This window comes from Thamnophis elegans, chromosome 7 (assembly GCF_009769535.1).
Source record: "Thamnophis elegans isolate rThaEle1 chromosome 7, rThaEle1.pri, whole genome shotgun sequence".
Classification (NCBI taxonomy): Eukaryota; Metazoa; Chordata; class Lepidosauria; order Squamata; family Colubridae; genus Thamnophis; species Thamnophis elegans.
The window spans coordinates 47854775-47882303 of record NC_045547.1 but is presented as its reverse complement, the minus strand read 5'-3'; the positions used below and the strand labels follow the sequence as shown (position 1 = coordinate 47882303).

Here is a 27529-nt window from a genome sequence, read left to right as displayed (position 1 = left end):
TAAGGACACTCTTGTAGCATGTCTCTTGAGTTCTTGTTTTGATGCATTCAGGAGTCCTGGGATGTAAATGAGCATTAGAATTTGTCAATTTAATAGAGGTTATCAGACTATAATTGAATCAACATAATCAGATAATTGTGGCTTGTATCAAGAGTTGTTATCAAGTAACATGCTACAAAAATTAACATTCCACTAATCTTAGTAATGTGATAAAAGACTTAAAAATCAATTATTGGGAGCCCTACATATTTACTTTTTTATAAACAACCTCTATGCATTATCTGATGATTCATTGCTCTAGCCTTGGGTTATTCCAGTTGGTATAGGCTAAAGATAAATAATCTTGTTACATATTTACATTAGGTTTGGTGAAAATAATCAAACAATTCTACATTAAGATTAATCAAAATTGCTTAACTCAAAAGAGATACAGAACAATTATTGAGCCAGAGATACAATTCCTTGAACATTGGAAAATATTTGAAGCGTAGAACTAAAATGTACTTTTACTAGTAATTTTTTTGAGGGGGGAAGGGAAAGAATCTTAGCTTTTGGAAATTTATACACTCGAGTTATTTGAGGCGATTTGAAGGTTTCCATTAATATTTAAAAATTATTACAGTTATTACACTACATTATATTGCATTATGTTTACAATATTCTGTACTACAGATGCAAAATGAATACACAAGAATCTCTGATATATGCTGTTATATGTACTAATTAAAATGCTTCTTTTGTCTCCATTATGTCCTTAAGCTAAACCACAAGTTGTAGACACATACATATCTAATTTTTTAATGTATTCGTATTGCTAGAAAGGAAGAGTGTGTGTATAACAAAGTTGAAATACTTTCAAATTAAAAAGATTTAATCTTGAAAAAAATCTGAAAACTAGAGGCAAGCAGTACTTGAAAATTAGAGAATCTATTCTCAACCGATTGAACAAGCATTTCAATTGCCAGTTTTGGCTGACTTTAAATGGACCAGCTGCCTGTGTCAGCAGCATAGGGTTACCAGGGTAACGGTGGCTGTTCAAAGAAGAATGTAGCTGAGCAGGCAAGTTTTTGATCTGTAAGTTGAGGGAAAGAATTTGATGTGATCATCCATTAGCTTTTCTACAGTAATCACACACATTCAAGTACTAAACACTATATTAGTGGTGTGTAGTAGCCTATAATTCTGTTGCATTTGTATGAGGGTTTTAGTTACTTCATTTTTAGAAGCTAAAGAGTTTATAATAGGCAATTCTACATTTTTAGTTTTGAGGCACAGTATTGAGACACTGCTATATTCAGTATCTAACTGTAGCATTTAATTTGCAGTTGCAGGAATAAAATACCTCTCCAGCTCTGGATTTCATAATTTGCCCTCTTTCAGTAAGAAGAAACATTCAGAACTGTTTTCAGGGGAAATAATTTACCTACCCTCAGTACTGTACATACTTTTCTTTGTAGTGTTAATATTACTGGTTATTCATTTTACCTTTCAGGTTTTTGATTTTCTGGAACAATAATTCCAATTTGCAAAAAGGCAACATTTTCTTCTCTTCTCTACCAGGAAAAGGTAGGCAGGATTTAGACCACACATGGGCAACCTTCACATGCCCTCAGAGACTTTGAATATGCCTTGCCATGAATGCTGAAGCCCTGAATCCATCTCCAAACTATTTTGCTATTTAGAAAATTGTGAGAGGGGACTAGGATAATGCCCGGGTAAACAATATACAGGAATGACCTTTCTCTTCACAGTTCATACCAAATTTGGAAGCTGTTAATTTGTAAAGATATAGGGAATTTTTCATAACCCATTAAATTTGTTCAGCTAGTTGAAATTGAACGGAGCACATTATTGAATATGCTGTCCTATGCAACTTCTTAATCATAGTAACTTCTGCAGGAAAGACATCCTAATGTGATATTCTCAGAAATTTTTCCAACAACAAAGTTCAAAAGTGGCAATACTCTCTGCTTCTTCACAGTCCAACTTTCACTTCCATAGACTGACATGGGGAAAACCATTGAATGAATCTGATCTTTGTAGGTATTGACACATCCTGACATTTTAATATTTTTTTCCCAGGCCTTCATTTCTATTCTAGCAAGTACTAGTGTGTGGAATATTTATTGATTGCTTCTTCCTATATTGTTCATAGTCAATTCTAAAAGGCAGGAGCTGTCCATCAGTTCAGTTGCAATTAGTTTTATATTTTTATATACCGTATATACTCGAGTATAGGCCGGCCCGAATATAAGCCGAGGCACCTAATTTTACCACAAAAAAACTGGAAAAGTTATTGACTCGAGTATAAGCCTAGGGTGGGAAATGCAGCAGCTACCGGTAAATTTCAAAAATAAAAATAGATACCAATAATGTTTTTGAATATTTATTTCAAAGAAAAACAGTAAACTAGCTCTGGGACATCGTTATGTGGCTGCTTGCCATAACAAGGAGAAGGTGGGACATCGTTGCAGAGCGGCAGGAGGGGGAGGAAGGGGAATCGTAAGACAGCCCTGCATTACATTAGAACGTGAGGAGGGGGGATGGTGGGTGCGCGCTGCGCGGCAAACTGACACAGAGGGAGGGAAACTCACAGGGGCGCCGGGCCATTCACGAGCGTCACCCAGCGGCATGGCCCCGCCCCTTTTTCTCCTCCATTTCGGGCAAATTTTTCACTGACTCGAGTATAAGCCGAGGCGGCTTTTTTCAGCCCAAAAAGTGGGCTGAAAAACTCGGCTTATACTTGAGTATATACGGTAAATATAAATAGTTTATATTTATTATTATATAACATAGTTTTATATTCAGTAGCAATTCTTTATATTTACTTTTAATTCCATATTTCACTGGGCTCCTTGACTTTCATTAACAGAATTTCTGCGTCATTTGCATTTTCAATTCTCAACACATTCTCAAAACCACATTCATTTTCCAATCTAGTTGTCTCATTCCTTTGCTGACTTGGGGTCTGTCTGTTTTGCTATCTTCTGTTCAGATTAAGGCATTTGTACCTATGTACTAAATTTACATGAAGACAATGAAATATATTGGGAAATCACATGTTATAGTAGTCCAAAGTTTGTTAAATTATTTCTGGGATCAAATATGGAAAAACTTTTTTTTTCATTCAATTGTGTCTGATTCTCAGAGACTGCCTGGACAGGACCCTGCAGTTTTCTTGGAAAAGTGGTTTGCCATTGCTCCTTTCTAGGTTTGAGATAAAGTGTCACCCAACTGGCTTTGTACCCTAGGTGGGGACTAGAATTCATGGTCCTCCAATTTCTAGCCTGATTCTTAAATCACTATACCAAATTGGCTATTTAGGATAAGTTTCTTCAAACATAAACAAATTTTTTTTTTCAAGCTTGTCTCCCACCCTCCCAAGAAAAATTTAAACCGTGCCTAATTTATGACAGTGATTACGTGCACGCAATATGTGAGGTCAAAGTTATATTAAACAAATCTATATTACAGTTTAGCATAATACAAGAATCTGTGACTCATTTTTTAGGTTTGAAAAGGGAGAAATATAGCCAATTATAATGGAAGAGTGGTCAGATGATATTTTAACTGACACTAGTACTGTAGCTTGAAAATATATTTATCTAAAAGAGAAGGTAATGGTATTGGAAAACCAATCTTACCAAAGATTAGATTGCAGCTAGTTCATGGGAGGAAGACTAAATTAGCAGCAATTTGATGGTTCTGGACAGGAAGGCAGTTGGTAATTAATACCTTCAAACATAATAAACTCATAAGAAATAAATGCTTCTTTAAATATGCTGAATAAAAAGATACTTGGGAATCAAAAGATAATAGGTATCATAAATTGCAAGATTCTGTATCAAAGCAGGTTATTTTTTATCAGGTATGTAAGTTGAGGATATTTTTCCTTGTTTCTGAAATTTATTTTTGTCAAAACAAATACTGGACTGAAACAAAAAAAAGTATTATACACATAGTTATGAATCTCTTGAGTTTTTTGAATCATCCATTCATAGCATTCACTACCAAAGTGGATATTATGTGAACTGCTATTTAAATACTTTTTTTCAAATTTAATGGACTGATGCTCTTAAGAACTGTATGTAGTTTTTTTAAAAAATTAATGCTATAGGTACCAACCTGTTTCTAAAAGTTTGACTATGCTTGAATAATGCAGGAAGTGTGAAAAACAGTTGAATAATTATTTGAATGATTTCTGTATTTTGTTGTAGCAGCAGTGTCAGAACTGCCATCTCACTATGCCATGCTTTGCTTGCTGCCATTCTGCTATATGCAGTGGGGAGAAGGAACTGGAGGGTTGGATCAGGGAAAGAGGAATCAAAACTAAGCATCTTGCTGTCCCGTGAGAGTTGCTGGCAGTTCCAAGGTCACACTGTGGAATGCAGCACCATCCAGCCTGCGAAGGCAGGGACTGTTATCCAATCAATTTCTCTGAATCCAATTGGAGACCTAGAGATAACAATGGGGGAAGGTTATGCTTTGGATGTGAAAATCTCAGATCCTACTTTGCATCTTTGTAACCACTTGGCTTTAGTGAAGTGTACTTTCTCTAACAATGGATTTGAGAGTCTTTCTTTTCTATTTGACCATGTTAGGACGATTGACACAGAGCTTCTAATGTTTGATGAAGTTATGAATTATGAAAAAGATCTCAGAAAGATTCTGACTTTATCATATGTGATACGCTATTGTTTCGTGATTTCAGCTTTCTACCTTCAAAATGTTGAATTGCTTTTTTTACAAATGGGCAAATTCATTTAAATCTCCTTTTTGACAACATTTTCAGGATTATACCAAGGTGTTGGGGGATGTAGTCTTGACTTTTCTGAGCTTTTTATTGTGGTGGTATTTAAAGAATGTTTTCATAAGGTTCAAAACTAAATTTAGTCTCTTTCATGTTCTGAAAATAATCAACTGTAGCGTTCTGTTATAAAACTTAACAAAAAAAATTCTTTATAAAAATAAAAAATTCTTCATGCTACTTTTAAGCCGGTCTTTATAGCATTAGATATTAAAAACATAATAGTTGAATTTAATATTAACATATGTCTCTCCTCCTCCCTTGATACTGATATCAATAGATTTTTCTAATGCAAGAATTTGAGGTTTAAAAACAGACAATTTCATTTCTACTCCTCCAATCTGGTTCGGCAGGGCAGCATGCGCATGCATTGGCTAAGGAATACTGGTTGACAAGGGCCAAGAAGAGTCCTTCCTTTTCCACTGTAACACCCGCCATATGGAGATTAGACCCTGACTCTGCAGTCTATTTGTAGCCCAGTAAAGACCAGGTTCTGTGCCCAGGCCTGGGACCCTGAGTGTGTGTGAAAGAGCCTGTCTCTTGGATGTATTAGCACTGCTGACTGTTGTTTTTCTCAGATGCTATATATAATAATTTTTGAATTCAAAATATCATTGTTTTTATACTATTTGTTGTTGTTTTCTGTTGAGATAGGCAGCTTTTCAAACGGATTAAATAAATAGAATCTAATTTAAATTTGCTACTTAAATATTAGAATCTAGGTATTAATCCACACAAGTATTAGAACCTAATCAGATTATCATGATCAAAGGCTAAAATGTGGTTTAGTGAGAGATGGCTAGATGTACAAATATAGTTTTTTTAAAGTCAAACCTATATAGTGGTTTCCTGTTCATTGTCTAAACCAGGGGTGTCAAATATTTCATTGAGGGCCACATCAGGGTTGTGTTTAACCTTTGGGCGGGGGTGTCAGAAGTGCATGGCCAGGGTGATCATGGCCAGCTTGACATCACTCATGCCCAGGATACCTGTGGTGGCCTGAGTGCTTTGCCAGTGAAAACAGAGCTTGGGAGGGCTGCATTCAATCCACCACCACCCCCGAGCTCCATTTTCGCTGGCTGAGGATCTGCGGGCCGGTCCTTCACTGTTTCCAGGGTGGCCCCACGGGCCAGATCTAAACACCTCATGGCTCACAGGCCTTGACTTTGACATCCCTGGTCTAAACTATTACTACTGAATTGTTTTTCCATTCCTTTATAGTTGTCCTAATTTACCAACCACAGTAGGCAAATCTTCTGCTAAGCAACATTGTTGTAAAGTGAAACATCACATGACCACACCCAACTTACAGCATCAGTTCGGAATGCAGATATTAAGTGACTCATCATAGTCATTAAGTGTAATGTCACATGACCATGACTTGTGACCTGCTGGCTTCCCCTTTGATTTTTTCACTTGTTGCAAGCTGACTGTGAAGCTCACAAATGGTGGTCACATGATTGCAAGACCCTCTGATCATTGTAAATGTGCACTGGTTACTAAGCACCCAAATTCTGGCCACAAGGCCACTGGGATGCTTTGATAGCCCCAGATGCAAGGACTTATCATAAATTTCCTTTTTCAGTACCATTATAACTTGGAATGGTTGCTGAATGAGCAGTTAGTAAGCAAGGATTGTCTGTACATTGAATATTTGAGGATTTTGAGTTTATTTTCTTCATTAAATTACATAACAAAATCTTTACTGCCCGCACAAGAGAAACTGTTATAAGGTAGTTGACCAGTTTTTTCATTCTTACATTTGTCACCCATAAACTTGACTATGTTCCAGCTTTTTACACCTGTTTTATTGCAAATGATATTTTCATATATTTCACTATCCAAAGTGTGTGAGATGTTATAGATTCCAAAATATTAATGTCTATTTTTAATGTAATGTAAGTACAATATAAGCTACTACACATGATTTACTAAATTAGGCCGAGGAAAGCAATATGGAGCTCTTTAATGTTGAACTACAACCCTTTAGCCATTATACTAGATGGTACAGGATGACAGGAATTGCAGTCCAATATCTTGAGGGATGAGTGTTGACCGCTGTAACAGAATGTAGATGAATCAACCCTACATAGCTAGCTTTTAATAGCATGATGTTGATTGTGCAGTGGTATTTACTATACAGAAGTCAAGATTGCTGGAAGCAAAATACCTATAACTTTTCTTATATATACTCTATTATCAGACAAGAGCCATGGTGGTGCAGTTGTTAGAATACAGTATTGCAGGCTAGTTCTATCATAAGGTTGACTAAGCCTTCCATCCTACCAAGGTTGGTAAAATGAGGACCCAGATTGTTGGGGGCAATATGCTGTAAACAGCTTAGAGAGGGCAATAAAACACTATGAAGCGGTATACAAGTCTAAGTGTTATTGCTATTAAAATGGATGTGCAAAAGTTATAATCTAACATACTTCAACAGAAGATGAGTGGAGTGTCTTCTGTTGTACACTGAATTCAAAACGTAGTTTTTTATATATAAACAAGAAACATATACCCTATAGTAGCTGTTCATTAGGAATAATTAGTAATGGTTCAGAACAGAATAGTAATCACTGTTTTATTTTAGAGGCAGTTTTTTATTTAAAGCTGTTGTCTTAATTCATTTTACAGTTTGTTGAAACTTTTATTCAACTATCTGGAAAGAAAACACGATGTTTTGAAGTATGAAAGGATTACTGCTGCTATACCAGAGGCTACGAATATTAATGGGCAAATCTAGGTGAGTATATCTACTTTCAGTGAGATGTTTCTCTATCAGAATCTGAAATCATCTTGTGTATGAATTATAAGGTATACAATTGTTACTATATTTCCCTTTCTGTACATAGATAGAATGTCAGTAACTTGCCCCAAAACAACAGAGCAACAGAGTTTTTTATTGTGCTTTTTAATTAGCTAAAAATACAAATTGTGGTTTTTCCAGCTTTAATTTTTGTGGCAAGTAAGCACCTTTGCCAGTTTACTAATGTATTCTAGCTATAACCTTTTTTTTAGAAAGTGATATTACCTTTCTACCAGAACATGTATGTATCTTAACATTCCTCCATCCCTTTCCCCATCTTTAGAAAACATTCTACCAAGGTATATACGTTGATCTATTTGCTCTAATTTTTCATTATTTGTGTAAAACCTGCAGCATTTGCTTTACTTTTCCATTTTAAGGTTTGTACTCCTTGTTGCATCAAGCAGTGTAATGTTTGCTGCAAATTGGCAGTTAGTCTTACCTGAACTGCTATTTTAGGAGTTGGGACAGGAGGCTCCAGTAGGGGCATTATCACGCCCAATTGGCCACGAGACTGGGATGAAGCTGAAGCCACCCCTCTGTGCTCCACCCTTGACTCCCAGTTTCATCGAAGCGAGCTCTCCCGAGACCTGAAAACAAGGCACAAAGGAGAAATCTCACTCCCCACCAGCTATCTAGCTAACATAGGGCGGGAACTGGAGCCTCCTTTCCCAACTCCTAAAATAGCAGTTCAGGTAAGACCAACTGCTATTTTCCAGAGTGAGGAACAGGAATCTCCAGTAGTGAGACCTCAAAAGCGCCGCTCAAAATGGCCACCGCAATGGCGACAGAGCCTTCTCAGCCCTCAACAAACAAGGCACTCTCCATAGTGGCCAGCAATGGAAGCCACAGTCAGGCAACTTACTGGCAGGAGAAGGGAGCTGTTTCGCAAGGAGGCTGCAGAGGCAAGGAGGGTCCAGTAGTGATAAAGATCAGGAGTCAAAATTTTATGTCTTGTCTCTGGCCGGACTGAGATTAAACTGGAAGTCAAGGGTGGAGCACAGAGGCGTGGCTTCAGCTTCATCCCAGTCTCGTGGCCAATTGGGTGTGATAATACCACTACTGGAGCCTCCTGTCCCTCACTTCAGAAAACATTCAGTTTCATTAAATTCTGCTCAGTATTTTCCCAGGCATACTTAATAGACTAAGTTTCATACAATTTTTGCAATCATCCTTGTTACCTTTCCTTTTGTATGTGGAAACATCAACAGCATTATCAAATGAGTTATTATTAAAAAATACAATATTTTAGAAATATGGAATTCTGTTCATTATTCAAGCATTAGATATAATATATTTAAGACAGTTTACATTTGATCTCTTCATACTGCTTTTATAATATCTATCATGTTTTTTGAATATGTTGCAATTATTTGCACTTCATTTTCCATTCTCTTTATTGCATTTGTCTTCAAAACAATTCTCTTTTCTTTGCTATAGTAATCACACGGTCTTCTAAAGAAGTCATGGGTAGCTGTTGTAGCTGTCCTGATAAAGAAGCAGTCCCTGATAACCATCGGAACAAATTTAAGGTACATTTCTGCATGGAAACTTTTGAATGCAAGTTCTGGTTTGGGATTGACAAAGGGAAAAAATTAATTGTAAGGAATGATGGAGATTTTTGAAGTAATTTTTAAATACTGACTCTATTTTCAAGTTGATTCTTAAATTGAGAGCTAAGTAAGGTTGAGATACAGTGCTAGGCAGTCTGTGTTTGCTATACTTTGGACTATAACTCCCATCAATGCAGAACTAATGCTCATAAATTTTGAGCACTGTAAATGAAATAATTGCAAAATATCATACTCCATTATCTGCTACTTAATGTATATCTCTATTATTTACCACATGGATTATTTGGATATTTTCTTTTGTAATATTTTCAGATTAGGAACAGTTGATATCATAATTCATATCATCAAATCTTTGGGATAAATTATATCTACTTAAACCCACTGAAATGGATGATGGAAAGATGTGAAATATATTTTGTTGCATGGAGAAACATTTTCATATTCTGGAATTAACTATGTATTATTCTTACAATTATGCTAGGTTTATTTTCTGTTATCTAGCAGTTTTTAATAAATATTTGCTCAATTATATTTAGTAAAGTATATGGATGTGTATAAATAAATATTTGAGTTTGATTGTGTAAATCATGTTTATTTTCTGAAAAATGTATTTTCTAGGTTATTAATGTGGATGATGATGGTAATGAATTGGGTTCTGGTATAATGGAACTTACAGATACAGAATTAATCTTGTATACCCGTAAACGGGATTCTGTCAAGTGGCACTACCTCTGTCTGCGCCGTTATGGCTATGATTCCAATCTTTTCTCATTTGAAAGTGGTCGAAGATGTCAAACTGGACCAGGTATGTATAAATAGTTCCCTATTTCATAAGTCTGTTAAATGGAACTCATATATAATGTAAAGCTAGTAGTATTGGTAAAATATGAAGTCTTAGAAATACATAATATTAACCAACCTGTATCAACTGTACTTAGTTAATCCCTGTTATGGATACAATTACTATCTCCATCTTCTGAAGTGCTTTGACAAATTCAAAGCCCTACTGATAACCAACTGGTAAGGCAGAAGGCCAGCATTTGCTATCCCATAGTTTTAAAACTTCCATTGCAGGCAAAAGGAAAGATTATATTTAAGTCAATATGAGAGCTAGCTGAATGTTGTGTCTGACAGAGCGATGGGTACATCAAGGATAGTCTGGAATATTAGCCCTGCCCATCTGCTTTCTGGGGGCACTCCCTCCCTTTTTTAGGCCTTTCCAAAACGAGAGATAATCAGTAAAAGAAAAAACCTGACATGAAGGGAAATTAAAAGGAGTGGTATCTATCAGATTCCCCTCTCTTCACCATAAGGTTGGAACTAATTACAATATTTGGAGAAGGAAACCCAACCTTCTCATCCTGAAATACTGTCCTGCAACATAGGATTATGTTGTTACAGAAGGTTTTTATTGACATTAAACAGTATTAATCTAATTGGCATTGATCTGTACACTATCAATTGAGTGTTCAGTGGCAGCAGGAAAAAGACATGTTTCAACTAGAAAGCAACTGAGGAACAGAAAAATGGCTGGTGCCAGGTTCGGTTAACGTGGGTTCATTAGTCAGAACCTTGACATAGAGTTTATTGGATTTTCTTTTTTAAAAATACAATAACCAAAATCTGTAGTCACACAAGGAAATTAGAGAAAAGACAGAGTGATACAATAGAATTTTTCCTATGAAGAAATATTTTTTAATTTAGAGATGGACCACAGAGAGATAAAATATTGGGAAAGAACTAAATTGATGTTTTTTTCCTCTCTTTATTACAAAGGAATCCCGGTGCTTTGGTATGAATTAAAAAAATATTTGTCACAAGATGAGAAATTGATTGCTTCAAGGACTGTGATGGCCACTAACTTAGAGAGTTTTAAAATAAAATTAAACAATTTCATAGAGAATAGTTCTATCAGTGGCTAGTTGAAACTTCATGTTGATATACAATGTGCTTCTCAATACCAACTGCTGAAGGTCAATATCAGAGAAGTGCGGTTTGTGAGTCATTGAACTCACATAATGGCCTTGAATAAATCACATCTCCCACATTATTCATGTGTAGACAAGTGACATAAATTGTAAATATGTTTATATTCTCAAAACTTAAATATTTTATTGGATTTTAAAAACTAAGCTCATATAAATGCAACCATATTTTCAGGATCCAACTATTGCCTTATATTTGAGAATATATAAACATGGTCCTATTTATTTATCAACATTTCAGCTTTTTTGTTCAGGAATATGGTTAAATGCAGTATAAAAATGTAGTATACATCTTTATGATTTATTGTCCAATTATTCAAATTATTAATTTATCTCCAAACTGTTGTATAATATTAATTTCCTGTTTGTATGAGTTGTATGTTTCAGTATCAAGTAACTCTGTAAAAAAAAATTTTATCTTAAAATACTAGCCTTCACTGTGTACTGAAATTATCGGTTATACACCACAGCTTTCATAATGTCAGCTCCAGTTGGTATAGCATTTTAAAAGTCTTATTTGGAATCACATTTGTTAAAATTGCTCTATAAGGCAAAATCCCTAATTTTGCCATATAGTTTTGCCTATTTAATCCTTAAAATTTCAAATTTATAAACCTACTTTCCTGGAAGCTGGCCTAGACTAGACAATTTTCTTCAAAGAGAATCATCCCAGACAGTATAGTACATGGCCCAACTACTGTTAGGAAGTTTGCATGACACTAAATCAATAGATTACTATTTAAAGGATGGGGGAGGTTAAGTTGAAATGTATTATTGGCTTGAATAGAATAATACATAATTTTTAAAATATTATTTAAATAAATATTTGATGTTAAATAAGCCAGCAATAGCAAAGATACAATTGCTAATAAGAAGGTCAACTTAATTATTTCAATGGACAAATAATACAATATTGCAACTATATTGTTTCCCTTTGTTGATGAGAATAAGATGGGGGTTTCATTGCTGCTGAAAGAAAAAAGTGGAACAACTCTAGAGGAAAAGCTTTGATACTGCTTACTTTGTTTCTGATTTTAGTCCTTGAGACCAAACCAGATTTGTTTTATTTGTTCTATTCACATCTGTCTTCCATTCCTTCAAATTTTAACTTTGACATGAATCTGGGCTATGTACCAGAGGTGGTATTCAGCAGGTTCTGACCAGTTCTGGAGAACCGATAGTAGAAATTTTGAGTAGTTCGGAGAACTGGTAAATACCACCTCTGACTGGCCCTGCCTCCATTTATTCTCTGCCTCCCAAATCCCAGGTGATCGGGAGGTAATGGAGATTTTACAGTATCCTTCCCCTGCCATGCCCACCAAGCCACGCCTACAGAACCAGTACTAAAAAAATTTGAATCCCACCGCTGCTGTGTACCTTGTGTTAGATCCTTCTTATTTCTTTATATATAATGTTTACATTAATTTTGGTACTATAATGGACCTGAAAACTTGGAATGTATTAAGTGTGAAACTATGTTCTGCTAAGAGGCAATTGTTCTTGAGATGTTTTCTGATATTATTCACGTCCTATGCTAGGCTACAAGTGTACTCCAAAGTTCTTGGTCTGTAGCTATAGTCTTGCAACTAGTTTTCTGATACAGATACCAAAAATTCTCCTTTGGAATTGCAGGAAGTTATAATTGTTAAAAATTTAAAAACTAAATATCTTTCATTAACAGGTATATTAATAAATGATTATGCATACATTCATTATTATGATGTCTAATATATGTTTTTGCAGGGATATTTGCCTTCAAGTGTGCTCGTGCAGAGGAACTGTTTAATATGCTGCAGGAAATCATGCAGAACAATAGTATAAATGTAGTAGAAGAACCAGTTGTAGAAAGGAATCTACATCAAACAGAGATTGAGGTTCCAAGAACACCTCTCACACCTACCAGTAAGTTGATGTGTGAGTGATTCATTGACTAGGCTTACATGATTTGTTAAGGTTGCCATTTTTTTTTTACTTTGAATGTATCAAGTGATAATTATTATACATAATTTTCACACCACGTGACAGTTAATATTTTAAAGAAAATATAAAGTAATTAGTGGACTAAAATAATTTGTCATAAGGAATTCATTACTGTATTTTTTTTTCAAGTTGATAATCTGATAAGGATTGAAGTTAGTCATTGTTATTGAAAGTTTCTGAGGAAGGGAGATTGTCGGCAGAGATAGATTGTCTTGGAAATGACCTATGACAACTTACTGTAGAGTCAGGACAAAGTTTGGATTGGAGAGGCCTACTCTACAAAAGCACTGACAGATATTGGCCCTCTGGCTGTACCGAGGTGATCTCTTGGAAGGACTTCAGAATGGGGCTTTAGCCTGGGATTTACACATGCTTGCTAATATTGAAAGAGAGAATATGTTTCTACAGTGCCATATACTTGCCACATTGGGGAGAAAGTAGTGGACTATATAAATATGATTGTATAAGAAAAGGTAATTTTTTCAGAGGATAATGTTTTTTTGAACTACATACAGTACCTAGGAGACAACCAGATAGCATAAATGGATTCTTTGTACTTACTATGCTACAAAACTGATATTGCAGCATTAGAAAGATAAATGTATAACTCCATTTATTCAATTGATTGAAGACCTGATTCACTTACTACTTATAGGCTAATTGCCTATACATGTAGACTATGTACAGCCAATATCATGAAATATAGGACTCATTTATGGAGAATATAAAAATTATTAAAATTATTGTCATATAAATGTATTAGAAATACATATATACTTGAATAATATTTACATTAAATATTTACATTAAATAAATACACACATGTATGTAAGTATGTATGTATGTATGTATGTATGTATACATTATAGTATAATGCCCTATCATACTATGTTTTTTTCTTTGTTATTTTTTTCACTTTTTTCTTACAGCATGTTTTTATGTGTTTATTCTTCTCTTTGACAATGTGCTGTATTTTTTGGAGTATAAGACGCACCTCCCCCCCTTAAAAGTGGAAGAAAATTTAGGTGTGTCTTATAGACCAAATCCGGGCATTTTTGGCCTCCCAACGCTCCGCGCGTCACGTTTTCATCCTCCCCAGTCCCCAGAAGCACTCTGCAGTGCTCTGCACAGCCCGTTTTCGCCAAAAAATGAGCCTGTTTTGGGCCTCCCAAGCCCTCCGCACATGACTTTTTGGAACCTAAAAATGAACCTGTGTTTGGCAAAAATGGGCTCAGTTTTGGCAAAAATGGCATGTGCAGAGTGCTTCTGGGGGCCAGGGAAGGCTAAAATGCAAGCACCAAGGCCAAAAACTATATTTTTCTTGTTTTTCCTCCTGTAAAATAGTCTGGTGTGCCTTATAGTGTGAAAAATACGGTATCTATCCCCCATTATTGTCTTTGGGTTTTTTCTCTTTTTTTCTCAATTTTGTTACTTATTAAAAAACAATAAATAATTGCTCCAAGTCTTGGGAATGGTGTGGTTTATAAATTTTAATGAGTAAAATCTGATGCAGAGTAGGCCTAACACAAGAATTGCATTTGTTTTTGTTTCGTCTTTTAGCCAGTCCATGCTTCTAGACATGTATTTGGTTTTAATATATGTGACTTCTTGCTCTAGGCAGGAGCCTTTTTAACATATATGGCCCCTGGTCCTGAACAGAAAGTATGAATTTTGCTTTTCTTAAGATAAAATGCTGATAATGAAATTCTGTGAACTCTTTGCTGCAATGTTTGAGTCTGTGCTTTTTGAGTTTTTGATTCCTAGCTACTCTCTGGACAAGCCCTTGCAATTGTTACAGTTTAACTTGTAGTGAAATAGTATTTATTAATATATATGTTCTGAAGGAATAATATTAATGATATCAATGTAAAAATTGGATTTTCTTTTTAACCAGCACCTGGATTGAGTGGGCAGAATTTACCTAATGGGTACCCAAGGTATCCCTCCTATGGAGATGCTTCATCACATCCTTCCAGCCGACACCCTTCAGTAGGAAGTGCACGTCTTCCTTCAGTAGGTGAAGAGTCCACACACCCCTTACTTGTAGCAGAGGAACAAGTAAGTTATTCTGAATTTTCTTTTCCATATTCTAATTTTATTGTAACTAGCCATTATGATATATTTATATTAATATTGCTAAAATATGCCCTGTATACGATGGAAGTACACTGAATCCAGTTTTATGTTTAGTGGGTGTCTACATTATTATATGTCATTGTTAGATTTATGTGATCAAGGGTCAAAAAAGAATATGGCAATGTATAAGATTGACATTGGACTCTAACTTTTGCAGGTCCATACATATGTGAATACAACGGGCGTACAGGAAGAAAGAAAAAGCAAACCAACTGCACGCACACCTCTGGAACAAAAGGTTCCCAATGCAGAAACAAACAAGGCAAGAGAAGAAGAGGGTTGCTGTGATAACAGGGATGCACAGGTTGTACTGGAACCTCAAGGAGTCAAATTTGTTTTGGGCCCTACTCCTGTCCAGCGACAATTAATGGAAAAGGAAAAACTGGAATCAAGTGGGAACAGTACTCAAATTAGTGGCAACAATACTGAAACAAATGGTAGCAATACTCAAGCTAGTGGAAATAGTAACCATGAATGGGATACTGGATATGACAGTGATGAACGCAAAGAAGTGTCTTCTGGTAATAAACTAACGTATGAAAATGTAAATAGATTGTCTATCCCTAATGCTCCAGGGCACAGGAGGGGTCGTCTAGTGTCATCCAGTACTTCTGATACTCAAAACATCAATAATTCAGCTCAAAGGAGAACTGCACTGTTAAATTATGAAAATCTTCCTTCTTTGCCTCCAGTTTGGGAAGCTCATAAGCTAAGTAAAGAGGAGGATGACAGTTTAGGACCAAAGACTCCCTCTTTGAATGGCTATCATAATAACTTAGATCCCATGCATAATTATGTCAATACAGAGAATGTAACAGTACCATCAAGTGCTCACAAAGTTGAATATGCAAGACGTCGGGACTGTACCCCTACGGTCTTCAATTTTGATATTAGGCGACCAAGTTCAGAACACAGGCAACTCAATTATATACAAGTTGATTTGGAAGCTGGCAGTGACTCTGATAACCCACAGACTCCCAAAACTCCTACTACTCCACTTCCTCCAACACCAACCAGGCGCACCGAGCTATATGCTGTGATAGATATCGAAAGAACTGCTGCTATGTCAAACTTGCAGAAAGCACTGCCACGAGACGACGGTACTTCTAGAAAAACTAGGCATAACAGTACTGACCTGCCTATGTGAGCTTGGAAAACAGTAGTGAAATCATTTGCACCTTTGTGAAGAATTGTTTTAATTGGATGAGTGCTGTTTTATTTTTGAATGCTATCACCTTTCATAGGTTAATAGATTTTTCTGAATACTTCATTTGCTTGCTTAAAGGGAATTTAAGGTAGAAAAAGTATTAAATAACATTATCACTTTATAATTATAGAAACAGCTTTTAAATATTTTTGCCATTTTTATAGTGCCTATTTTATTATCTGAAAGTTATAGTAGCCAATTATAATAAATTGGCCATGTGCCTAAAATCACTGTCAAGGCATTATGACACTCCTATGCTGCCTGAAACTTGCATTATTTTCAAATCAGTAGAATTTCTCATAGTACATGAATAGACTCACAGATTCCAGTTGAATTTATGTGTGGTATAAATGAGAAAGATTTTAGTCAATGTCAGTGGTAAAATCATGGTACGGTTTTCTTTCAGAGTGCTGGGTTTTTGAGAAAGGACTGACAGGCAGCTGTTACCCTCCAAACCTCTTCTAATAGGAGCAGCTTTCTATAGTAAATCCTTTTATTAAATCTAATAAAGCCAATTTTAGTACTGAGGAGAATGCCATTTAATGGCTGATTTGGGAGAGAGGGAAAATGGATGAAATTGTCATCTTCATTAAGATTTCATTCAGATGTCATGTAGCTCATGGAATTGGTTTAAAATTACCCATGATCTTTAGATGCACTTTAAATTCACTAACCATAAGTCCAACAACTAGTAATTTAAAACATGTTCTGGTACTATTTTATTAAAAAGTTTGTGTTGCAGTTCTAGAATTTGTTTTTTCTTTCTCAAGTTAATAACAACAGGTAAATAATATGAAGAACGTACATCATTTAGCAGGAAAATGACATGCACCTAAATAATTTCAAACCTTTTGCCAAGTGAAGATGGATATTGTTAAAGGAGTACTATGCTTTATGGGCTAAGGGCTATAAATTGTATATATAGGACATAAAGGATAATATTGCATTTATCTACAGTGCAACTTTTCTAGCTCTTTTTTCTTTGTGTAGCTCTATTACTTTCTCTAAAACTGCTTTTGAGACCTTCAAAGACCTATGAAGGCCTCCTGGAACAAATATTCCATGCACTCTGACAGGATGCAAGCAGAAGTAAAAAATCAGGTCTCCTCCTAATCCATTCAAAAGTACCACTAATGCACAGGTCTCTTTAGTTTGTGATTTCCGTGTTAGTTATTTTTTTAAATACACCAACTTGAGTTTAGAATTCACCTGCCACTATTGTTGTATGAGATACAGCATTAATTTTTTTCCATCAGATTTCTTCCATCAAAGAATTTAAAATTTGTCTTGCTTTAGATAGCTCTTTTTATACTTTTATACAGATATTCACACTCTAAATATTTTTAATATAATTCACAATCATGTATCTACAGTGGGTTCTTTTTACCTTTTACTTTTGAAAATCTTCTTTTACTTCCCTCTTTTCAGTTGTATCAGTAGCTTAACTCTGTATGTAATTTGTGTTCAGCATATTTTCTGTGTTTCATCTTGTTCAGTGTTTTTCATGTGTATTGGAAAGGCCCATTTGTAATATTGTCAATTAAGAGAAAGCTGACTTTCACAATTTAAGGATGCATTATGTTCATTTCAGAGCATTGTTATTTTTACAGAGGCATGATGTAATATGTTTTCATATTTAGTTTAACCCAGAAAAAAGGAATTGCAAACCAAAGTATCAAAGTTAGAATGATGGATTTAATACATTGTATGACTTACTTATAAAAGCCAGTAACATGGTTTAGTTCTATGAATAATGAGCTTGTGGCCCAAAAATCCTTTCAGTTTTGTTATAAGCTACTCTTTTCTATAAACTGACTTAATCTTAAATCAGTTTTACTGAAAGTAAAAATGGAATGCCTACTGAATGTAATCTCTTAAATTAATACTCATAACTCCTTAATAGATACTTGATAGCTTAATTACTCCCGAATACTTCCTATACATTTGCCATTGCTGAGTTTTACCTTTCAATCTATTTTTGACTCTGTCGAATTCCCAGTTAGAAGTCTCTATGTATACAGTGCTGTGCAAAGTTTATAACAGTATGAAGCAGTTTCTATCTACAATTTTAAAAAAGTAAAACCTGTTTTAAGCAGCTATAAAGTTTATACAGATAGTCCACAATTTACAACAACAATTGGTACCGGAATTTTGGTTGTAAGCCAAGGCTCTATGTGACCTGATTTTTTTTACAGTTGTTAGGGTTAGGGTTACAGTGGTTGTTAAACAAATCACATGGTCATAAATCCACTTTCCCAAATTGACATTTTTTTGACGAAAACCAGCAAAAAATGTTGCAGTTCATGCTCATGGGTCACTGCAAGCAGTTTTAAATGTGAGCTTGGGGGAGCACATATTATGGTGGCCAGAAGTGGTTTATGAACCATTAAAGCACTCTGAGGCCATCATAACTGAATGGTTGCTAAATGACTGGTTGTAAGTGGAGAACTCTCTGAAGAGAGGTTGCCATTCTAATGCATTTTGAGAATGTAGAAAAAAAGTAGTTTAGCTAGTGTGGTTTCCTAGGGGAAAGAAAAACAAAACAAAGCCAAACATTATGAGGAAATTCCAGTATAGAGGATGCTTATTTCCTCATTGGACTTAAAAAGCATGAAATGTATAGATCAGCACATAATGACAGTGCTTCATATATTTAAAAAAATTGAAAATTGCATTTTTATTTGAATGGTAATTCAAATCTGGCCAGTGTTATTGCATAATACATTTTGTCTAAAGCTGCAATCCTTCATCTACTTACTTGGGGCTAAATCCTATTAAAGTCTATTTTCATTTACTTCTCAATAGACATCCATACATTTGTACCATAAGGTACTGATATTTTCAACAGGTAAGAAAATGGGGTAAAATTGGAAAGATCAGTATAGTAATAAGTAAGATTTTGTTATTTGAATTTAAAACAATATGTAGACCTTAGTATAATCATGCAGAAATTAGAGGAATTCATATTTTCAGATGAAGCTCTGAAAGTAAATATTCATGTTATGTAGCAGTGGAAGTATATTTGGATACTAAACATAATGATGTACTATTTTTTACACAAAATATTGGACACTTAACTAGAGTTTAATACCTGTTGATTCTAGGTAATTGTTTCTGACTAAAGAGGACTAGATTTTTAGCCCCTAGATTTTTAGTAAAATAATTATTCCCAAATTACATTTATCTCACATGGTAATAATACATTTATCAGATTATGAGCTTTCAGGTGGTGTCTCCACCCTTCAAAAGGACCAAATTCTTCAATCAATATAATTATTTGTTTTGGAAAGTATTTAGTATTCCAGATTTGGAGCAATAGCAACACTGCTAACACTTAGTAATTTAGAACATTACATCTAAAATACATGCATCAGTATGAGTTCAGATTACAACAATGAAACCTTTGGAAACATAAGAACAGTATTCGATCAGACCAAAGGGCAATTTCTATGTGGCCAACCAGATTTATCTGGGGAGTTCACAGCAATGTTTGAGTGCAGTGGCATTGTCACTCTTACAGAAACTACCATTCTGAAGCATGCTGGCTCCAATTCCAGAAGAGAGTGTGTGTTTGTGTACATATACAGAGAAGGGGAGTTCTCTTTGCTAAAGTTCCTATTCTGTTGTAATTTCATTTTTATTTCATTAGAATGCTTATGGTGACAAAGTGCCTGAAAGGTGTTCCAATTATAGTGTGTAAGAATATAATCAGATATTCAACTAGAACTCTGTCTTGGAAAAATTGATGTTTCCTTTATGATGACATTTTAATATTCTATCTGGCAAGCATTTCGGTTTTGTTGTCAATAAATTTAAGAATATTCTCTATAAGGAACATTAACCCCAAAAAGTCAAAATAATATAGATCAGTTTAATCTACAGTATTGCAATTAACTGGAACTATGATAGAACCACATGCCTTAAATAGTTTTTCTTCAGACTGGTGCCAAATGTGCTGTGTTACAATGGTCTGATTTCTAAGGCAACGTATTGGCTGAAAATTAGAGGCACCGCATTTGCAAAACACTTGAAGAGACCAGGCTGTAGAAAAAGTTCAAGTTCCAAAATTCTCAAAATACAATAGGAAAGCTAATGTAACCAGAAAAAGTAAGATTTCAATATGATGAGCTGTATTTAATTCTGTTTCTCTATTTTTCATATATTCTGTACCTAAAACATCTAAGTATGTTGGAAAGTAATTGTGATAGTTATTTCTTTTCTCTATAGTTTTATGTTTCCAGTGATTGGCAGTACATCTCATTAGCTGCTGTCAGCTGATGACATTTTCCTGGATAGAGTCCATTATGGTAAATTCAAAATCGCAAATTTCTAAATGCTTTTCTTTTCATCAGTACTAATATTTGTATTGAACTTGCACAGTGCTTATCAGGACAGCACTGAAAATAAACATTTAGGGGAATTAACAGGCATAGTAATGAAATTTAAAATAAAAATAAAAATACAGTGCCTTTAGTAACGCTGATAATCTATTTTTTGTGACCTCGTGATAATTTAGCCTGAATTTCAATATTGTAGAAAGGTGCAAGAAATGAGATAAAATTGCTACACTTGAACCCTTTTACTGTGATAGTTTTGTACTGAAAAGCCTAAGGGAAGGTGTAAAACTTTGCCAAAAAAAAAAAAAAAGTGCCATCAGAGCTAGAACAGCCTGTCCACTGCTATTCTGATCATTATATTTAGTAAAACCATAATTCTGTCCATTTTTCTGCGCCATATTTCTATATAAACATAACATTTGCCAAATTATATTATGTCAAGCAAATTTTCATATGTCCTTTTTCCATATTACCAAAGTACTTGAAGGCTAGATACATAGATCACACACAAAATGTACGTCCATTACAAGAGAGTCTATTTAGCCTACCAGAGCTTCAAAGATTGTAGTAGGCATTTAAAACACATCTCAGCTATTTCAACTACCAGATTCCTTTTTTTCATAGGAAAATCAGTTTGGAAGACCGGTGGTGCTTTTAGACACATGAACAGATACACGGCCATGATTACATGTTGAGATGATCAGCTTCATAAGTTCAACTAAAAGCTGCTCTACTAAAGCATGATAGAAAGCAAAATTGTCTCTTTGAACTTCTAATAATTTACATATTGAATTATTTCTATATAGAAGAAATATGTGGAGGCTTCTCTGAATTGTTAGTATCAGTTGAAGCAGATGAGATGCAGTTTCAAGATAGTCAAAATTGTCTTTATATGGTTTATTCTAAAGTGATTCTGCTATGACAATGTGCAGTTGCATGCTAAAATGATCTAGTCATCATCATAGGGCTTCCCTTTTTAGTTTCATTGCACAAATTCCTACCTTGAGGTATAAGCTTTTGTTTGCCCTATGGGTGCCAACAACAACAACCCTGATGTTTTCTCTGTTGGGTTAAGTTATCCTTTTCTTTTTTAATTATTTACTGATTTTCAGTGAGTTTTGCACTATTGCATCTATCCATTTATTAGTCAAAATTAAAAGGTTTCTAACAGAAGCAACTGATTTAAATTTAAATTATCCTTACAAAAACGATTATCTAGTGATATCATAAACCAGCTAAATCCGATTGTTTATTTAAACTAAATCTGACTGAGACTATTTTTTTCTTCTTGTTCTTTCATACACTCCCACCTGTCCCCTCCTGTCAATTTTTTAATTGACTAAAATGTATTGTTATACTGCATTACTGAAGGTAGAAAATATATGGGTGCATTGCCATATATATTTTTAATAAGAAGAGTACATTCACTGAAAGTTTGTTAAGTTTTATTTCTGGCCAGCAAAGACGATCAAATAGAACATTTACTGAAAGGGCAACAGACATAGTATTAAGTAGGTCTAAATTATACAAGTCTATTTGGTAGATAGGATAAAGATAATTTGGCTGAAATATAATTTGTGGCTATTACAATTTATCTCAATGTACTCAGGAATAGTACAGTGAGATGTACTTACTGTATTATGTAAAGAAAATTGGTAATAGTATATATCAAAGCAATATTGCATGTGATCCCACTATATAATGATTTCTTTACTTTTTAAAAAATTATCTTGAATTCTTGTTCTGGAATCCTGATGAAAGTTCTTTCCCCTTCCTGCTTGAGAAATTGTATCCATTCTAAATTTAAAAAAAGTTTATGGCAAATGCCTTCCCATTTAATTTCAAAATTATAAAGTTCTAAAACGTGTGTGCATTTATTAAAAAATAAACTAAGAGGAAGTTATAGTGTCCTAAATTAGATTTGAAGCCTATAATTATTAAAAATGCTTGGACATTCTGATACTATTCCACTGTCTCTTCTCTAGAGTAATCTAGTTTGATGGATCTTATAGTATCTTCTCCTGTTTTTATTTTTTCTATTAGCAATGCATTGCAACAATGGATTACTTGCTAATGTTATTTAAATGTGTGTGACCAGATAAATAACAAGAGTTTCTCTACATTTACTAATGATAAGAAAAACTATTTTAGTTAAAGTGGTCAGTCCATTTTGGATTCCCCAACTCAAGCATAAATTTGCAAGACAACATGATTTAAATGAATTTTGTCTATTTATGAGATATATGTTCCCCTAAGTATCCATTTGGATTGCATTCTTCCATCTTATAACAGTGTTTAAACACTACGTACCAGCACTATCTAATCGATTCTAATAAATAAATTCTCACCTCAGACTTCATAACTGGCTGCTTTTGTGGTATAGCCAAGTTGTTTTTCACATTTTATGGTCTAACATGGTAATATACTAACATGCTAATAAGACTAGAGCCTGAGACCCATGAGCAGAAGGAACATTAAATTACAGGAGTTACAGGATTTTCCTGCCCCACACCCTGGAAAACCAGTCCCTGAGATTTGGAGCAGCAAATAAAATATCATAGGATAAGATGTAAAGGATCATTGTGGGAGATATCTTGGATGAATAGTATTTGCTAAACAGGGTGCTCCAGTTTGAGATGATTGACAACTGATTCAGAGGCCCGGATCAGGTGAACTGGTAGTGGTGGCCACGGGAGGCTCCACTCACCTGCCCGGACATTTCTGCGCATGCGCAGAAGCGTCATGCATCTGCATGAGGAAACCGGTAGTAAAAAAAAAATGGAAACCCACCACTGAACTGATTGCATCGATTCTCATAGATTTTGGTAGAGATATTGGAGGAGAAATGAGTGAAAGTCTTTTACAGCTTCCTTCTCGTTTCCATAATTTTACTTCAAATCTTAGCATTTCTTGTAAAAGAATGTATGCTAAAGTTAAGATCCCTCAAAATAGCCTTCATAATCCATGAAGCATTGCTGAAAATCAAATTTTAACCATGTACTTGCAAAAGGTATGTAAATTATTTTTGGTTTTTAAGGCTAAAATTATATATTTGGTAACATACATGTTGACTGTCATAGCCACTAGAGTTAACCTTTGTATTTACATTTGTAATGAGTCCTAGTCTTTATAAATTAGTTTATTAATTATTTTGGCACAATGTGGTCTTCCTGTATGCTCATAAAATACTGTCTTGGAACAGGGCCTTTATGAAAACGTAATTCTCAGTGAGATGTCCTTTTGAAACATTATGTAATAAATTTTATGAGGTAGAGGGCTACACACACAAACACACACAGCCTTAAAAGAGTATAGAAGCAATTAGACAATTTCTCTAATATATGAAAGGATGAAATTAGCCCCAAATTAGAAAGTGTCTTCTAGTTCTCACTTTCCTGAGACATAATCTTTATCATATAAATATTTATAACAGTGGAAATAATAGTCATATAATTACACAAACTATTACTTTCTGTAAAGGGAAGAATGATTGAAATCTTCTCAGAGTTTAGAGATTCAAATGTAATAAAAAACATGAATTTTGTCTTTTGCAGTAATTATCTCCCCCCCAAAATATGGAAAAATGCTCAGTAAATCGAGTATTCAATAATTAACCAGTAAGTTCAGATATGTGTGTAAATATTACTGTGAATTTTGCTTCTCTTCATGCTTTGAGTTTTGAAATACTCTATGTGAAATAAATGATTTTAAAAATGGAGAGGACCTTTCACTCAGGAATTTCTATACTTGTTAACAATGGATGTCAACATCTTAAACTTTAACTTCACCTTTAAAAGTACATGCATATTAACTCTGTATTCTTATTATTTGCTAAACTAGGAATACAGATAGTGTTGCTTGTAAGACTGTCACCGAATGTAAAGGAAATGCTTCCATTTTGTAAAAAAGATTCAATGTTTGTACATTATACTATGTTACAGTGTGTCTCAACCAGCAAGTATGATGCCTTTTTATTTTTATGGCATAAACATCCATTCATTGTAGCATCACCTACTGTTATGTCTTTGGAACCACTGTGTAGGTAGAAAAGGAGGCAGTGTTTCAGAAGTTATTAATCTGACATCTTAATATGAAAACAGCTAACAGTCCTGTAATCACCAGTGTGCCACAAATGCATTTCTGAAATGCATAAATATACATTTCTATGAAAGCCAAATCTGTATTTGTATGTTAATTTTTCATTACACTGTAAAATACTGTAAAGTTGTATGTCCTAATTTTGAATTATAAAAATGTTTTCCTACATAAAAGCATCAGTATAGCAACTTTGTATGAAAGTAGCTTTCTACAGTTTTATTTTATATATTAAAAAGTCTAAAGTTGCCAAAATACTCCTTGAGAAGTTCAAAAGCTGTTTTTCCCCATCCACGGTGGCTCTTTTTAAACATTCCAGGCTTCTTTTGAAGCAATAGTGTTAGTCTTAAAAACATGCTGTATTTGTTTTTCAACAACCATATATTACCATTTAAGCTTGCTTTTACATTGATTTATCAAATGATGTCCATTTTTAAATGTATTCTGTAATACTGATAGCATTGTCCTCCTCAGAAGTGCCAGCTTCACAAAGAGCTGTAGCATGGCAATAAAATATTGATTTTATTATATAAGAATGTTCACTGTGTCTTCAATATTACCCTGTTTTCCCGAAAATAAGACTTCCCCGGATAATAAGACCAATCGGGCTTTTGAGTGCATGCGCTAAAAAAAGCCCTCCCCGAAAATATTGCAACACAGCAGCAGCCATGAGGTGACCACTCTTGCCTCCTCCTGCACCTCAAAAATAATAAGATCTCCCTGAAAATAAGGCCAAGTGCTTTTTGGGGGGATCAAAAGAAAATAACACCCTGTCATACTTTCGGGGAAACACGATATAAGGGATGCTGTTTCCACATGTCCTGGATGTATGGTATTTTTCTTGATGTTCAACTTTAAACAGACTGACAGGAATCAAATATCTTTTAATGATGATGCTCAGTAATTTCTTTCAAGTAGGACATAATATATCTTTAGAATCTATACGGTGATAAAGGAGACCAGTGTCTGGACCAAATCAACTCTGTTGTTTAATAAGTCATCAACAAATGGTCCTAATTATGCCTTTAATTAAATTGATTGGACTAGCAGAAGAATTGTTTTCCTACTACCATATCATGTTAGGATGACTACAAAACAAGGATCAAATTTATTTGTTGAATCAGAGAATATAATATTTTTCAAGAAAACTAGAACTTTCTTTGTCTATGGAGCTTCTCAGTCATCAAGGTTATGAGTGACTCAAAGTTGCTTTTTTAAAGGCATGTAGGGAGCCCCTCCCCAATTAAAATATTCTTTATTCTTAATATTAAAAAGAATCAGGATATAAAATTTTCCCTAAAGGAGAAGAGGAGAAAAATCTTAACCAAGGCCGAAAGCAGCCACAGTCTTCTTGCCATAGGAAAACAGCCTCAAGCAGAAACTTGAAGAGGCTGGTCTTCAGGAATGGAGATTTTTTATCCATTCAGAAAGCCTGAGCCAATCTATTCATAAGCAAAGAGCAGCCCGAAACCCTAAATAAGCACCTAGGATTTGCATTTCTCTTTTTGCCTGTAGAGCCAGCCATGACTCCTCAATGACCCCATAGGAATCTGGCAACAGACATAGATATTGAAGGACATATTCTTGCACAGGAACAGACATCTCAATTACAAAGCCCCAATGAATGTATGCCCACCTACTCTCAACCCCATTTCTCATCCACCCCAGAAACATGCCATTGTTCCTAATTTCTGGCTACCAAATAAACAAGAGACTTTCTTTCCTGCAGCCTGCCTCCATTTTATTTCCAGTGTCTTTCTTCCAGCTTGGAATCAGACCAGATTTTCTTCCAACAGGGAAGTGGACTTTGTTTTTCCTTGAAGACATTTCACTTCCCATCCAAGAAAAGAAGCTTCTTGTATGAGAAGCAAAACATCTTCAACTCTCCCCCTCCCCCCCAAAAAAAGTCCAGTTGCCTTTTGTAAAAGTACCTTTGGGATAGTACTTGCTTTCTGGATCTGTAACTGATGCAGCCTGAGACCTTTACTTGTATTTCTTGCATTTGCCAAGTTGAAGATTACCATTCTGATTTTCATTTGGGCCAGAAATGAAAGAGCGAGCAACGGGAGATGTCCAAGAAGAAAGAATAAGAACAAGAGAGATGCTGGCTTTTACATGAAATTTTACCAGGGTGCTGTTGTGTTTATATGCTATCTCATTATTGCTTCTGTCATGCTTGGTACATTAACAATCTTTATTAACATTTAAAAAAATTAATTGACCAAATATGTTTAGTTTTCAATCTTAAACATTCTTATTTGAGAGTGTTTTGATGAAATTGTTTCAATGGGTTGTTTCAAGTTAGTCTGTCCTCTAAAGTTTATTACACTGATGAAAGAAGTGTCCTTCTGGGTTCGGCTGCAAGTGGGGATAAAGACACTGGAGACATGGAGGCTGCTTGGAAAGATGGACAGGACTACATGGTTTGAGTCCAACTTCAATGTTGGTGGAGAAGAAGAAAAGGGCTGAGGGAGGGGCTTGCTAGGCTTTTTATAACCTGTTCAGTCCCACCTCTCTGTTTCCTGTTCCTATGTAAGAAATGTATTCTGATTGGTTGTCAGACTCCCATGGGGCCATGCAGGGGCAACTCTCTAGGCTGTGTCTT

At 34.8% G+C, this 27529-nt stretch overlaps 1 protein-coding gene across 1 annotated transcript in view; it reads left to right on the top strand.

Moving 5' to 3' along the window:
- The window catches only part of FRS2 (fibroblast growth factor receptor substrate 2), a 44806-nt gene extending 25162 nt beyond the window's left edge, over positions 1-19644 (top strand). The window contains exons 2-7 of the mRNA XM_032221259.1: positions 7439-7547; positions 9051-9142; positions 9803-9989; positions 12913-13071; positions 15044-15207; positions 15443-19644. Coding sequence (XP_032077150.1) covers positions 9077-9142; positions 9803-9989; positions 12913-13071; positions 15044-15207; positions 15443-16432 — 1566 coding nt within the window. The 5' untranslated portion in view covers positions 7439-7547; positions 9051-9076 and the 3' untranslated portion in view covers positions 16433-19644. The remainder of the gene's footprint in view (positions 1-7438; positions 7548-9050; positions 9143-9802; positions 9990-12912; positions 13072-15043; positions 15208-15442) is intronic.
- The last annotated feature ends 7885 nt before the right edge of the window (positions 19645-27529 follow it).